Here is a 14,467-nt window from a genome sequence, read left to right as displayed (position 1 = left end):
GCACCCAAGCGTCTCCACGAGCTGCACCTCCCTCTACACATGTCGCAAAAACACTGATCTTCCCAAACACGATGGGCGCCGACGACCTAGCCGGCTCAGTATTCAGATATGCCTTTGTTTCGCTCGCAGCCGGCGTCGGGCTATACGCAATCCTACTGGGTCTACTCACGACGCCCACATTCCAATCGCACGTTGTTTACCTGCATGCAGTGCAGATGACATGGTTTAAGGACCTCAATATCCCCGAGACATTTGGATTCCTCAAGAACCAGGTTACGCCCTTTTCAATCAAGACGCCTGATAACAAGGAATTGTACGCCTGGCATATCCTGCCTATCGAGCTGTATCGCAAGAATGAGCTGGCGCTTACGGCTGAGCCTACGGGGTTTGTTTCGGATATTACCTCGCGACATGCGCTTCAGTTGCTTCGCGATGACCCTGATGCGCGACTTGTGATCCACATGCATGGTGCTGGGGGGACTGTTGGGTCGGGGCACCGTGTGCCTAATTATCGTGCCTTGTCTGCTGGGCATCCGGGCAAGATTCATGTGCTGACGTTTGACTGGCGGGGGTTTGGTCGGAGTACTGGTCAACCGTCTGAGGCTGGACTTATCGCGGATGCGATTGCTGTCACAAAATGGGCTATGGATGTCGCCGGTCTTCCGGCTTCGCGGATTGTGCTATTTGGGCAGTCGATGGGGACTGCTGCGACTGTTGCCGTGTCTCACCACTATGCCGCTCAGTTACCCCCTACCGTCTTTGCGGGGACAGTCCTCGTTTCGCCGTTCGTGAATGTTCCAACGCTCGTTTCTACGTATCGAGTCGCAGGAACTATTCCTATTCTGTCGCCACTCGCTCGATTCCCAGCTTTGTTCGACTATCTGCTGCGATTTATCAGGGACAAGTGGCTTACCAATGAGCGGATCACCCAACTTGTTCGTCTTAACGAGGTCAACGAAGAGAAGTACCACTTGACCATTATTCACGCTGAGGATGACTGGGATATCCCATCGCATCACACTCAGCTTCTCTTTTGGCATGCGGTGAACGGATCTGTACCGGTCGGAGTGACCTTTGACGACCTCGAAGAGAAGAAGCTAGAGACCCGAGTGAACCTTGGGGCAGCGGGAACCATTATGGATTGGCGGACGGATAATGGAGTTATTCGCGAGGAGCTACTGAAGACAGGCCTGCATGATGTGGTTATGGGATACCCGATTGTTACCATGGCAGTTATGCGTCATTTCGAAGCCGCTGATCCGTCGTTTTCGCTATGATTGTGTACACTGTAAATCGACCTCGCAGGATGGACATATCGAAGAGAGAGCAGAGGAATCGAATTATTTTTGAGCGATATAGATATGGGTCCCAATGCGCGACAACGATCTCTTTCTGAGGATGCACTTCGTGGAGAGTGGGTTCCGAGCCCGAAATATCACTTGCAGCCCTCAAGTGGCTTTTCCAAGGTAAGGGTTTTCCGCAGATTATGGGTATTTCCTAACTGTTGAAAGACTTTTACGCTCCCTGGGCTGTCGGGATTACGCCTCATGACGACCACTTCGCGCAGATGGACGACACCAAGCACGCAGCGAGGCAGAAGCTCGTTAACAGCGTCTACTCGATGTCAAATGTCTTAGAGTGTGAAAGGTACATAGATGATTGTATCGATTTGTTCATAGAGAAGATGGACAGGTTTTCAAAGACGAAAGAGAATATTGACCTGGACAAATGGGTCCCTGGGCAAATGGGCGGACGGAAAAAGTACACGGTCCGATCTGCTCTACAAGTTGTTCAAGGTGCAAGAGACTAAAGATGATTTTGGAACTCGCGAGATCAATCTGTGGTAGCAATGTAAGTCAACCAGCCAGTCACGCCATACCACCAACTCTAATCCGCCATCTATAAACGCCGGCAGCGACACGACAGCGATTGCCATTCGCGCAGTGTTTTACTATCTCATGAAAAAACACCCGAAGCATACAAGAACCTCATGGCGGAAATCGATGGAGCTACCGTGACGGAAGACTGAGCCCAAAGATACAATACAACGAGGCCCTTAAACTCCCCTACCTGGTCGCTTGCATCAAAGAAGGAATGCGTATGCACCCAAGCATGGGTCTTATAATGCCCCGATACGTCCCAACCGGAGGAAGAGTTATAGCAGGCAGTCTATACCAACAGGAACAAAAGTGGGTATCAGCGCACCAGTGCTTCACTACAACAAAGATATCTCTGGACATGATGCAGATATCTTTAACCCGGCCCGGTGGCTGCGAGACTCTCAAGCGGCAGCATAGATGGACCGGCATATGCTGTATTGGGAAGAACGTTTGTTCTCGTACACCCTGGAAATTCGTCTGATAACTCACAACGTCTAGGTAACACTTGCCGAAATGCACAAGATGATACCACTGCTATTGAGAGAGTACAGCCTGGAGCCGAGCGACCCACTGAAGGAGTGGAAGACTCACAATTACTGGTTTAATAAACAGACGGGCATTCATGTCAAGGTCACTGCACGACAGCATTGACTGGCAGCCTCGCGATCAGCGCAACCCTACGCGACCATTGGATGGAGATGCTGCCATAGTAACAGCCACTACGCTTGTGTCGATGATTCGTGTCCGCTCGCTTGGCTACTGTTCGGGGCCCCCATGCGGCTCAACATTCTACTACCGTATGAATAACGCCCACCCTGAAGTCTCTAGTGCCACAACCAGCACCATATCGAAAAAAAAGATTAATGGTTATGGCAGCTGAACTACTGAGTAATATAAAGACAGTGAGGAACGGATTGCCGGAACTCATCCTCGAGCACGAGCGAGTATACCTGATCAGGGAATGCCATGAGCTGATTGGCGCGCTCGAACGTCCGCGAGAGGCAGTAACGCGTATTATGCAGGCGGTATGACTTTCACCCGATTATTGAAGATATAATTCCTAATGAACTATATACTCAGGTCTACCCTGTAGCTGCCCTGACCACAGCCATCGAAATGGGGTTGATTGACGCTACTGTTCGGGCGACTAGTGATGAGACACCCATCACCATCAAACAACTAGCGAAGGCGACTTCTGCGGACCCGAACCTGATCAGTAGAAATCCCTTATCTACTTTTATACATAGTGTGCTAATGAAGGGCTAGTTCGACTGATGCGGGTACTACCCGGTATTCGGGTGTTCAGAGAGGTCGATGCAGCTACGTTTCAAGTGACGCCTCTTGCCAAAGCCCTCGCAACTGATCCAAAATTAAAGGCCAAAGTTATTCATCTGTAAGTACTAGGAGCATGAATCAATGAAGTTGATTGTGCATTGACCTCTATTGGAAGTGCTTCTCATGCCTCGGCTGCCGCTGCCATACCGGAGTTCCTTTCGGGGAATGGATACTCGAATCCTGACGATGCGTTAGATGGTCCGTTTCAGTACGCGATGCGGAGCAACATGCATTACGTGGACTATGTGGAATCAAAGAAACGTTTGAACAATGCTCTCAACACCATGTTATATAGCGAACAAGCGGAAGATGGTGAGGAGGAGGAAGAAGAGGAAGAAGAGGAAGAGACAGGAGGAGAAAGGAAAGAAGAAGAGGAGGAAGAAGAGGAGGAAGATGGCGATGAATGTGCCAGAGAAGAGAAATGGTTCGATTATTATCCTGTGAGAAATCGGCTTCAAGTCTCCTCTCCGCAAGACCTGTTACTGGTTCACTTTGGTTCAAATTCAACAACGGAATGCCCAGAGTTCAGGCAACGTTTCCTCGATTTGCAGGGCCTGGTTGTCTGGCAAGAGCCATCTCCCGTCATTCGACAACACCAAGATGGCGTCCCACCTCTTCCACTCATCAAGAATGCTAAAGCATACTACACTCGGCCATACTTTGAGGACCTGCCGGACCGGCAGCTCAAAATGGTCCTAGAGCGGATTCGGGATGTCATGGCCGACAACTCGGTCCTGCTTGTTGCTGATGACAATCTCCTTCCCGAGTCTGGAGTTAGGATAACTGAAGCTTGGTCGGATATGCAGATGATGGCTACGTACTCATTGACTTGGAGAACGGAGAGACAATTTAGAGCCCTGTTCGACTCAGTAGGGCTTGAGGTTATTGGAATATGGAGGCCGAAAACTTTCGATCCCACGTTTGCGGTGCGCCATAAGGCGCTGTTTGAAGCTGTCAAGCGTTGGCAATTATTCAAATATCTTCCGTCACTCATATATACAATCAAGCAGAGGTTTCATGTCTCAATGACAAACTCAAGCAGTAGTCTCCTGAACATCCCCCAAAACAACCAACTTCAACTTGTCCGCCTGCAAAAACTTATTCTCATCCTCCTCTACAACCTCCTTCGTACTTGGCTCCATTCTTTTCGCGAAGAAAACCTGCATGGCCTTCTCATCAGAAAAGGTCAACTCCGTAATACAATCATAGGTAAAATCCTCCTGATCCCCAAGAACAGCAGCAACAGGGTAACTCCCGTCTTCACCAGGCGAAGGACGCGCAAGATAAAGCCGCCGATGAGAAAGTGGAAACAGGTCGCCGGCTAACTCCTTGATGAGAGGCACGTGGACAGTCTCGTAGTGGGTTTTGAATTCGGCTGGGGTTGTGCCCGGTTTGCGGGTGACGTAGAGGAGGGCTTTAAATGGCATTTTTGGTTCGATTTGGATTGTTTTTGGGGGATGGATTATGTTGTACGGATGTTGGGAATTGGGCTGGATTTATAGATGGTCGTGTGGTTGGTGAAGCTATACAATGAAGGAATAGTCGGTGCAGCCAATCATCACTTAACCCTACATTATCCTTGCGCCTCAGCTGAACTTCAACACAGTCAGCAACCAGGACACAGACGTCTTGTCAGGGACATGTGAGTCTGTAAGACTAGTTCGTCACTTATGCCCTGTTCAGTCATGTCCCACAGGTTTTCCTTCGCCCTGCCGACACTGAAAGTCTCGATCCAATAATGCAGATCATCAGCCCGAATCTGACCAACACCATGGCGATCCCTATCCACATGCATCGTACCTGTCCCCTGCATTGGACAGGGTAGGTTGATCGGGACACGAATCTTGGATGGGATGGGCAGATCTACACTGACCATCTCGGCCAGACTTTGCAGAATGGATGGTGATTGTTGACTTCATGGGGTTGTGGGTGAATTCTTGCCTATAAAGGGTCCACGTACCCTTCCCTAGCCGGAGAACTTCTCTGTCACCTCCAGACTTAAATCAAATACAACCATCAAAATGCAATTCTCTCTCAGCCTCCTCGCCATCCTCGCTGGCAGCGCCGCCGCCCAGTTCTCTTCCTCTGCTACACCCTCTCCCTCTTCCTCGGCCGCTGTTCCCTCCGCAACCCTCAACCCCGAAGACTACGACTGCATCATTGCCGACCGCGGCTGCACTTGGGAGAAGACGGAGTACGGCTATGGCTCAGACTACTGCGGGTCGGCGCCCTACGAGCCCTTCCAGGTGCTAAACACCGGTGACATCGTTGTTGCTGTTGCAAAGAACGGTACTGCTGCCGATGGCTGTCTCGATCAGACGACCGGTACTTGCTGCAAGGCTCTGGCGGAAGATCCTTGTAACCGTGGCGAGAAGTACTTGCAGTGCAAGAAGCCTCAGTAAGGGGAACTTGGTAAGTCTCCGTTCTGAAGGACGGGCGATGGTTTGGCTAATGGACACCCTGTTATTAAGTTTTGTCCAAGTTGAGCTCGCCGTCAGCATGAAAAGCACCGACCCTTAGAGAAAAGTGAAGTTCCCAATAGGATTTATAGGAAGTGAAGATTAGATATGCAGGGCAATTCCCAGCTTCAATGTCATTGCTTTGCTTTTCGTGGCAAATTAATGTGTAACCGTAGATTGTCAATTTGTCCACCGTGAGGCAATGGGCTCCTTCCTCTGTGCTAGTCCCAATACTCACGCTCTTCGCGATCCCTGGTTTCCGTGTCCGCCCACAAAGATATCATCCATCTATAAAACGCCGGTCAGTAGTCAAAAGTCCGTAAGACTGAAATAGGCAAATGTTCCTACTCATCGCTCTCGTCCTCCTCCACGTCCTCTCTGACGTCCTCCCACCCGTCATCTGATTGCTGCTCTTCGCCCTCTTCAGCGTACTCCTCACGCAACATGCTCAGCAGCTGCAGTAAGGCCTGCGAGCGAGCAATCTCGTCCGCCGGCAGCCGGCTTTGATCGGCGTCTCCGGATCGCCCTTCCGCAAGAGCTGCTCCTTGTGCTATGTGCATGTCGCGGCCACTGGGTGCCATACTCAGGATTCGGATAGTCTTTGTCGGGAAGATGCGTGCGGGGCCTTCATGGTGGTTGGCGTCGGGGGTATTGGCAGGAGGCTGTCGACGGCCAAGTGTCTGTAGAGATTAGCTTGAACAATATGTAACCGTGATATTGCACTTACAGTGTAGGTGCTCATGATTGCGTCGTCGTAAAGTGCCATGAAACTGACTGGTACTGCGAGCTGCGGCATGGAGCATGTGAGGAAGGAGTACGAAGGGCGCGGTTGGCTGTCAACCTCCTGGATCCGATTTTCATCGTCCAGGGAAACAACATAGACTCGATCTTGAATTTCAAACATCAGCCGATGGTTGCGGACCGACAACCAACCGCCGAGGTCAAACGTTGACCCGTCGGATTCACACTCTATCATCGCACTGCACTCTGCGAGTTGGGATTGTCCACGAAGGGCCCTGCGCCAGTCGGAGCAAACGAAAGTGCGGCCAGCGCGGGAGACACCGACGAACAAGTCACCATTTATCATTCCCGCTCCCCATTCATCTTCGCCGTTTCGGACATGTTCCGGATCCTCCGGTGGCGGCAATGGGCCTTTTCGCAGCTTGATCGGTACGAAATTATCGACGGTTGGTGGGCTTGGAGATGAGTACTGGCTGACCGGATCACGTTGTGCCAATCCCGCGAGTCGCGTACTCGCTGCATCGAAGTTTTCTTTGGGAGGACGAATATGGTATGTCGCGATGCAGTCTGACGGCTGCAGTATGCCCTTGAACTCTCCTGACTTCTTATCGTATGCATGATAACCTCGCGGTCCCATTGAGTATATCACGGTATCGGCGCTCTGATCGAGGTGACCGACGGCTTCGTGCTCGATCTGGAGGTGGGTTATTCTCGTAGGTGGTCGCTTGGTCATGTCGTAAACGAAGCCTTGGCCTTGGGTCGAGACCACGCAAAGGGTCCAATATGACAGCTGGAAGCCTCTTGTCTGGCAGTCATGGTCCAAAATCGCGATTCGACGGAACTCTCCTCGAGGTGCGTCGTCCACATCGGCCTGCCAGACTTCGACGGCATCTCCCTCGCGGTCAAATACGACCATTCCATCTTGGTATTCCAAGTGTGCGTATGGGCGGACGGCGTGTTCGTTGTCGGTGTCGAGTGTGGAGGGAAGGCGCCATAGCAGGCGACCGGTGTCTATATCGGTGACATTGAACCCACCGGCGTGGGAGGTGGATACAATGAATCGACGCTTCAGGTCGGCACGAAATCGCCAAACGGGGTCATTTCCGACTTGTAGAATGCGCTCGCGGCTAACCGGGGTGGGGGTTTCCCAATTGTGGGCAAGAAGGGTCTGTCGTTCGCAAAACTGCTTGCAAGAGGTCACGTCGTCAAACCACCGCGATAGGGTAGGGTTCGGGGGAGAGGAGGATTTAGAGAGGGCAGAGTAGATGGCGTCCTGGTGGGTGAGGTCGATGAATTGGTGCCAGGCCTTGGAGACAGCGGTCAATGCAGCGACGGTGGAGAGCGAGGCAAACTCCAAGACGCGCAAGACCAGTTCGGGCGGGAGAACTGTAAGGGGATCGGCCACGGGCGAGTTGTTTTGCATATCCGAGGGCAATTGGCAGGAGTACAAGATGAGGGGTGGTGGAGGGGACAGAGAGCAGTGCAGAGCAAAGACAGAAACGTGATGACGCAGTGGCTGAGGTAAGCAGAGTTCGTGATGCCTCGGCTATTGCCTAATTAGGAAGTACTGCCCGCTGTCATTTCTTTGTCTTGTCTTCTCCTCTTTTCCTCTCTGTCGTCCTTTCTTTTGCTTTCCTTTCCTTCATACTCTTCTTTCAGCATCGCTTCATTCCGCTCTATCGTCATGAACAAGCAGATTGTCCTCCATGCCCGCCCCACCGAGGCCATCGATCCCTCGCTCTCCTCAGGCACATTTCGCCTACGGTCTGTCGAACGACCCGATAAGGTGCCTGCAGACAAAGTACTCGTTCGGGCTCACTACCTCTCGCTCGACCCGACTATGCGCGGATGGCTTTCTGCTCGACGCTCCTACATTGCCCCCGTCGAAGTTGGCGCTGTGATGCGCGGACCCAGTATGTCCCAGGTGATTGAAGTAGGAAGTGGTCTCACGTCAAAGTACCAAATTGGTGATTGGGTTTACACATGGGCTGGGTGGCAGGAATATGCTCTTGTTGGTGAATCAGAAGCCGAGAAGATCCCAATTCCCGCTGAAGGTCGCCCCACGGACGTGCTGGATACACTAGGCATCACGGGGTTGACAGCATACTTTGGCATGCTGGACGTCGGTGAACTCCGTGCGGGCGATACGGTCGTTGTATCTGGTGCTGCAGGAGCAACTGGCATGGTGGCTGGTCAAATCGCCAAGATCAAGGGGGCCAAGCGAGTCGTTGGCCTGGCTGGCACAAAGGACAAGTGTGACTTCCTTGTCAACGGGTTAGGGTTCGATGTTGCCATCAACTACAAGGATGCCAACTGGCGCGACCAGCTCAAGGATGCTACCCCGGACCAAATCGATCTCTACTTTGACAATGTCGGTGGGGATATTTTGGACGCCTGTCTTGCCAGAGCTGCGCGCAACGCCCGCTTCGTCATCTGCGGTGCCATCAGCCAGTACAACACCAAGAAGCCAAAGGGTCCTGCGGCATTCATCAACGTTATTGTATGTCCCCTCACCAGCCGTCAATATCCTTGTGCTAACTTATCTGCAGTCTCAACGCATCACGATCAAGGGCTTCATTGTCTTTGATTACCGACCAAAGTATCACATTGCGCGAGAGGAGCTTTCCGGCTGGCTGGCCCAGGGGAAGCTTGTTCGCAAGGAGCATATTGTGTCGGGCGGTCTTGAAGCTGCTCCCCAGGGCCTCGTTGATCTCTTTGCTGGTAAGAATACCGGCAAGATGATGATCGAGATTGCCCCTGTCAGTGAGGCCATCGCGCCCAAGGCCAAGCTATAATCACATCAACTTTTCTAGCGACTGCATATACCCGTCTTACGACTCAATCTGAAGAGTCCTTGTAGTAGTTTCTGAACATACATTATATGTGTTATTCAATTACATCTCTGTGCAATTTATAACTATCAACATGGGGGGTGTTCATGGTGTTGGAAGTTCCCGGCATATTGTTCAATCTCCGTCAAGACTATGCACATTAATAGCCAAAAACTTATTGTTCCTCCTCCATAGCTCGCTTGAAGACAGCTTGGAATCTCGACTCGGCGTGCGCCATGTCAATCTTTGCTGCTTCACTCCGTAGTCGCCCCGACCTGTTCTGAACCTGCTCACGCAAGGAAGGCCAATCCAGCTCTGTAAACTCTCCGTTTTTCTTGATAATCTTGCCATCAACAAGTACAGTATCAATAGTCTTGGGCGAACTATGAAAGACGATGGTCGCAACTGGATCCAGAATAGGCACCGTCTCGATATCATCGCAGCGCCATAGAACGAGATCAGCCTTCTTCCCAGCCTCAATTGACCCGATCAATGAGTCCAACTGCATTGCTTCTGCACCCCCTAGTGTTGCCATACGAAGCACATCCGCTGCCTTCCGGTTTAAATCCCGTTGCACAGCCTGATCATAGCCATGTCCATACTCCCGCGCGCGCTGAACCTGCAGAGCCAACCTCATTTGCGCAACAAAGTCATTACCCTGGTTAGATGTAATATCCAGCCCCAAGCCACAGCGACATCTGGCGTCACTTGCTTTCCAAACAATAGGATATCCCATTCCCATTTGAATCTCTGTGTCTGGAGTTCCGATGATTCCGGCCTTTGCTCGGCGAACAGCATCGATTTCCTCATCTGTGAACCAGACGCCATGGCTGAAGACTAGATCGGGGCCCATTATGCTCGCGTCTTCCAGCTGCTGGACAATTTCGGGTTTTGGCTCGCCGTCTGAGACCACGGAGGCGTGGACTGTTGTTATGCGAGGGTTAAGTTTGCGGGCATCTCGTAGACCCTGGACGTTTTGTTCTGGGGTCAGGTTCGTCGGGTCGTCTAGTGCGACTCCGAAGGTGAGTAGAGCAGTCTCGAGATTGTTGTCGGGGAAATATTTGTTTCGAACACGAAGAGCGTCATCGAGCCGTTTTGCCTGGTCGAATGTATTGTCCGCAACACTCTCCGGTATACCAGGCACGATCGGGTTGGGGTAGAATCCATAGCAGAACGTTCCCCTGATACCTACCTCCTTCAATCCGGCAACCGCTGCGTCGGCGTGCTCGGGCGAGTTGACGACGTGGCAGTGGTCGAGCACGGTTGTAACGCCATTATTGAGAAGGCTAAGGCCTGCCGCATAATTGGCAATGCGGACATCTTCGGGAGAGTATAAGCTTCCGTAGACAGTTCGCAAGTGACAGGCATAGCCAAAGAGAGACCAGTCTGCTGTGAGGCCGCGCAGAAGATGCTGCCACAGGTGGTGGTGGCCGTTGACGAAGCCTGGGGTCACAATGCAATTGCTTGCGTCGATTATGGTAGTACTAGTGCTAGGGCTGAGGTTGGGCAAGGTAAGATTGGGAGCGACCGATTTGATGTACGAGTGCTCGATGAGGATATCGTGGTCATGCAGTACTTGATTGCGTGGGCTGACTGGCAGCACAGTAGCGCCCTTGATGAGGATGTATGATGCTGCCATGTTGTATGAATTGTGTACGAGCAAGAAGCAACATGTTACATTCAAGCGAGGCTGGATATAGAAGTCTTTAAATACCATGACGTCGACGCTGGGCCTCCTGCAGAAGGACACCACTCAGCATCCATTCTCAGCATCTCTTGGCAGGGATCCGCTGTCTACCGGAAATTAAAGTTATAATATCTGTAAATATTCATCACCATGCAAGGGAAGGAGCAGCTTTCGTCGTGCCTGCCAGTTTAGTCTGTATCGATTATGGAAAGAGCGACCACCTGCACTGCACCTTCCATTTTTATGAGACGTGGAACCTCTAATTAGGAAGGCTTGATTGACTCCAGTATTCATAGGGAAGGCGCAGATGAGGGTGATGTGCATGTGCTGTTGTATACAAGGAGCTTACTGCAGGTGGCGACAAGGCAAGCCCTGGAATATTGGTTGTCCAGGATAATGGCACTGGATGCCATCCATCTTTGGCAAACCGAAAAGAGGAAAATGCTATCGTTTTTGTTGAGCTTGAGATTTCTTGAGCACAGATCTCCTATACTTCGTATGCCTCACTTTCTGGCTGACAGGTGGCAGCGGGACATTAACCGGGGATTGTCCGCGTACCCTTTTCATGCCGGTCCACGAATCGCGGGAATATTTTGCGGCAGGTACATGAACCATCCATGGATACACGCAGTGGCGTCGATGCATCGTGCGCTCTGAGTCGTCCCGAGAGTTATCCGATATCTCTACCCATGGTTCGGTTCGGTCCTCCAACGGCTAAGTCGGAGCATGGCCATTTTTTGAGGTCTCCATACTCCTTTTATTCTATCTCTTTTTTTCTTCGGACCCACCGTTTCCTGGCGATTGTGGCAAGATCAGGGGTTCTCAATATAAGTTGATGGCAGCCCAGATGAACTTCGAGAGCAACGACCAACCCCGTCGCCATCATGGCTGACCATGAGGCTCAACAGACACCGAGGCCATCCCTCCCTGGCCACGAGGATGGAAACGAGAAGACTGCCGTCTCATCCAGTGTGGCCGGGCTCTCCGAGCCGTACTGCATCACGAGCACCCGTGGAAAGATCTTCATCATCTCCTTGACAAGCATAGCGATGGTTATCACGATGATCGCAACCAACATTGTGCTGCCCGTACTGCCTATTCTCCAAAGGCAGTACAATGTGTCGACAACTCAGATGAACTTACTAGTCACCGTATTCTCGCTTGTTCAAGGCATAACCCCGGCCTTGATGTCTTCGCTCTCCGATCTCCAAGGACGACGCATAGCCTGGGTAGTCACTCTCCTGATCTATTTTCTCGCGAACATTGGGCTCGCGCTGCAGGACAGCTACGTCGCCCTGATTGTTCTGCGATGCCTGCAAAGCCTTGGCAGCAGCTGTGCCATTCCCTTTGGATTTGCTGTTGCTGCCGATATCTCGTCTCCAGCAGAGAGAGGTCGGTATATTGGCCCCTTGCAAGGGAGTGTTATGGGTGCATTCGCATTTGGCCCGGTAATCGGGGGCCTTTTGGAACCGAACCTAGATTGGAGGAGCATCTTCTGGTTCTTGGCCATTGGAAGTGGTGCGGCTATGCTTGCCTACGTCTTAATCATACCTGAAACTGCACGCAATATAGTTGGCAATGGATCGATCCAGCCAAGCAGTTGGTGGAGGAAGCCTATGCTGCAGAGCCTCCGAGAGCAGTTGCAGCCGAGCCTTGAAAGCTTCTCTTCAGAGCAAGACGACGCGAAGGATTTGAAGCAGGGAGGTGTTAACTTTGCCAAGATTGTCAGGGCCTTTACTATACTCGCCGAGAAGGACGCATTGATCCTTGTTATCTTTACGAGCCTGTTCTACTCGGGTGTGACAGCCATGTGGGCAACAACGGGCAGTCATTTCAGCCGCTTGTACAACCTCAATACGCTGTCGGTTGGATTTTCCTTTCTGTAAGTACTTCTCACCGGGTTATTCCATGCAGCTGCTCCCGTCTAACATTGTCATAGGCCGTACGGAGTTGCAGGATGCTTCGGTTCCGTGATCAGTGGAAGGCTACTCGACCTCAATTATCGAAGGATCCAGAAAAGCCATCAGAAGGCCAAGGACTGCGAGTTGAAACCGTACGAGCCCACAGACTTTCCATACGAGGCCGCCCGGCTTCAAGTCGCCATTCCGTGGGCGCTTGTGGCGGCATTGTCATTCATCACATACGGCTGGGTCATGCAGACCAGACAATCGCTTGCGGTTGCCTTGACTCTACAAGGCTTCATTGGACTTAGCGGAACACCGTTGTTGGGCGTTATCTATACGCTTCTTATTGACCTTTACCCGACGCAGGCTGTAGCCACACAGGGTGCAGCTGACCTGGTCAGATGTTGGCTCGGTGCTATCTTTGCTGCTGTGATTGACTATATGCTTTCAAGTATGGGCTGGGGATGGTCCTTCACGTTCTTTGGTCTTGTTATGCTTGCGGCATTGCCGTTCCTTGGACTTTTGTATGTGCGCGGACACGCGTGGAGGAGGGCGAAAGGCACCGATACGAGGTCTGATTCAACGAGTGATACAGAATAAGCTATGAGCATTATCTAATAAAACACATCAAATCACAAGTTCCTGATCAGTCAAACCCACATACGCCCAAGTCAAAAACCTGAACGCGATCTTCATCGTAATGGAGGAGTCAGATGCAGTACTCGAGTAGTGGTGAAAGTCAGTGCTATCCCGTAAACGCGGCATCTTGAGCTGCCGACATGCCGTCGACCAGTTCTCCCTTCATCAAAATTGTTTGCCAAGTCCATGGCTCACCTTGAAGAGGCTTCAGCTCTATGAGAATCCACAACTTGGCAGTCCACATGGCGCCGTCCAAGCCACCTCAATCCGCCCTCTACTGAATCAACAGCTGTTTGGCTAATCAATGGAGCTGCTATTGGCACGGTTCCTTTTGTTATCGTTTGGAGTAATATTAGCTGCATTTATACGGGATGGAGCTTCGGAATGTAACCCTAAGTCAGATGAAGCTCAACCTTGACTACTTGCCAAGGGGCTGCCAAGATAGCAAATAGACGAAGCTAAGCATGATCGCTGTCTTGAAAGTAGCCGTGCCTGGCTCGTTGTATCTAAAATGTGAGCGCCGGCTAGTTAGCCTTGCCCTGCCTGCGAAGCGCCTACACCACCGTCCCTATACCTCCAATACCAGCTTTTGTGATTTAAGGCCTCACGGTGTTTATGCTATGCATTGTGGAAATTATGTGTGGGGATCATAGCGAGCTGCATACCTCCAACGGTGCTGTTTTAACGCAGCTGAAACAATCCACTGGGGGCTGTGGAGAGGAGCCCGGGTCAGGATCCACGGGGACCTTTGAGCCAGTTCGGTCGTCGAAGCTCATAATTTGTGGGGACGACGAGCAAATGAATACTACCTACATTTGTATATGGGTTTGAAGAAACTCTGCTCTTGTATTTGTACCACCAATGTTGGTAGAGGGAGTCGGGAGAGGGACTACACCGTGGATCAAGACGGGACAAATACGAACTGGCAGGCGTTGAGTGACCTGGTCCGTGATTTTGCACTGCAGAGTACAGAGCAATCCACAGTTTTGGG

At 51.5% G+C, this 14,467-nt stretch overlaps 9 protein-coding genes across 9 annotated transcripts; 6 read left to right on the top strand and 3 right to left on the bottom strand.

Annotated features, from left to right (window-relative positions):
* Positions 1–35: 35 nt before the first annotated feature.
* Positions 36–1,422, top strand: BDV14DRAFT_129422 (alpha/beta hydrolase). The gene has a single exon (XM_073766071.1). The coding sequence runs from the start codon at positions 72–74 to the stop codon at positions 1,275–1,277; it is 1,206 nt and encodes a 401-aa protein (XP_073624044.1). The 5' UTR covers positions 36–71; the 3' UTR covers positions 1,278–1,422.
* A 562-nt stretch (positions 1,423–1,984) lies between these two features.
* On the top strand, positions 1,985–2,637 carry BDV14DRAFT_129431 (uncharacterized protein). The gene is made up of 2 exons (XM_073766072.1): positions 1,985–2,328; positions 2,379–2,637. The coding sequence occupies exons 1-2, from the start codon at positions 2,095–2,097 to the stop codon at positions 2,529–2,531; spliced, it is 387 nt and encodes a 128-aa protein (XP_073624043.1). The 5' UTR covers positions 1,985–2,094; the 3' UTR covers positions 2,532–2,637.
* Positions 2,638–2,749: 112 nt separating this feature from the next.
* On the top strand, positions 2,750–4,068 carry BDV14DRAFT_204078 (uncharacterized protein; the record flags this gene model as incomplete). The annotated part of the gene is made up of 5 exons (XM_073774442.1): positions 2,750–2,905; positions 2,961–3,096; positions 3,147–3,273; positions 3,331–3,988; positions 4,051–4,068. 5 exons carry the CDS (start codon positions 2,750–2,752, stop codon positions 4,066–4,068), a joined length of 1,095 nt encoding a protein of 364 aa, XP_073624042.1.
* A 181-nt stretch (positions 4,069–4,249) lies between these two features.
* Positions 4,250–4,642, bottom strand: BDV14DRAFT_204077 (EthD domain-containing protein; the record flags this gene model as incomplete). The annotated part of the gene is made up of 1 exon (XM_073774441.1): positions 4,250–4,642. One exon carries the CDS (start codon positions 4,640–4,642, stop codon positions 4,250–4,252), a length of 393 nt encoding a protein of 130 aa, XP_073624041.1.
* Positions 4,643–5,141: 499 nt separating this feature from the next.
* On the top strand, positions 5,142–5,753 carry BDV14DRAFT_129417 (uncharacterized protein). The gene has a single exon (XM_073766070.1). It carries the CDS (start codon positions 5,237–5,239, stop codon positions 5,615–5,617), a length of 381 nt encoding a protein of 126 aa, XP_073624040.1. The 5' UTR covers positions 5,142–5,236; the 3' UTR covers positions 5,618–5,753.
* Positions 5,754–5,850: 97 nt separating this feature from the next.
* Positions 5,851–7,897, bottom strand: BDV14DRAFT_129400 (F-box protein). Its single transcript, XM_073766069.1, has 2 exons — positions 6,402–7,897; positions 5,851–6,354 (listed from the first exon to the last, which is right to left on the bottom strand). The coding sequence occupies exons 1-2, from the start codon at positions 7,836–7,838 to the stop codon at positions 6,019–6,021; spliced, it is 1,773 nt and encodes a 590-aa protein (XP_073624039.1). The 5' UTR covers positions 7,839–7,897; the 3' UTR covers positions 5,851–6,018.
* Positions 7,898–8,056: 159 nt separating this feature from the next.
* BDV14DRAFT_181109 (NADP-dependent oxidoreductase) lies at positions 8,057–9,344 on the top strand. The gene is made up of 2 exons (XM_073770010.1): positions 8,057–8,915; positions 8,965–9,344. The coding sequence occupies exons 1-2, from the start codon at positions 8,100–8,102 to the stop codon at positions 9,208–9,210; spliced, it is 1,062 nt and encodes a 353-aa protein (XP_073624038.1). The 5' UTR covers positions 8,057–8,099; the 3' UTR covers positions 9,211–9,344.
* A 77-nt stretch (positions 9,345–9,421) lies between these two features.
* Positions 9,422–10,885, bottom strand: BDV14DRAFT_211286 (uncharacterized protein; the record flags this gene model as incomplete). The annotated part of the gene is made up of 1 exon (XM_073776067.1): positions 9,422–10,885. The coding sequence occupies one exon, from the start codon at positions 10,883–10,885 to the stop codon at positions 9,422–9,424; it is 1,464 nt and encodes a 487-aa protein (XP_073624037.1).
* Positions 10,886–11,817: 932 nt separating this feature from the next.
* On the top strand, positions 11,818–13,437 carry BDV14DRAFT_211285 (major facilitator superfamily domain-containing protein; the record flags this gene model as incomplete). The annotated part of the gene is made up of 2 exons (XM_073776066.1): positions 11,818–12,815; positions 12,873–13,437. 2 exons carry the CDS (start codon positions 11,818–11,820, stop codon positions 13,435–13,437), a joined length of 1,563 nt encoding a protein of 520 aa, XP_073624036.1.
* Positions 13,438–14,467: the final 1,030 nt, after the last annotated feature.

The sequence above is a fragment of the Aspergillus stella-maris genome (genome assembly GCF_047715825.1).
Source record: "Aspergillus stella-maris strain CBS 113639 unplaced genomic scaffold BDV14scaffold_69, whole genome shotgun sequence".
Lineage (NCBI taxonomy): Eukaryota > Fungi > Ascomycota > Eurotiomycetes > Eurotiales > Aspergillaceae > Aspergillus > Aspergillus stella-maris.
This window is presented reverse-complemented; position numbering and strand designations above follow the sequence as displayed.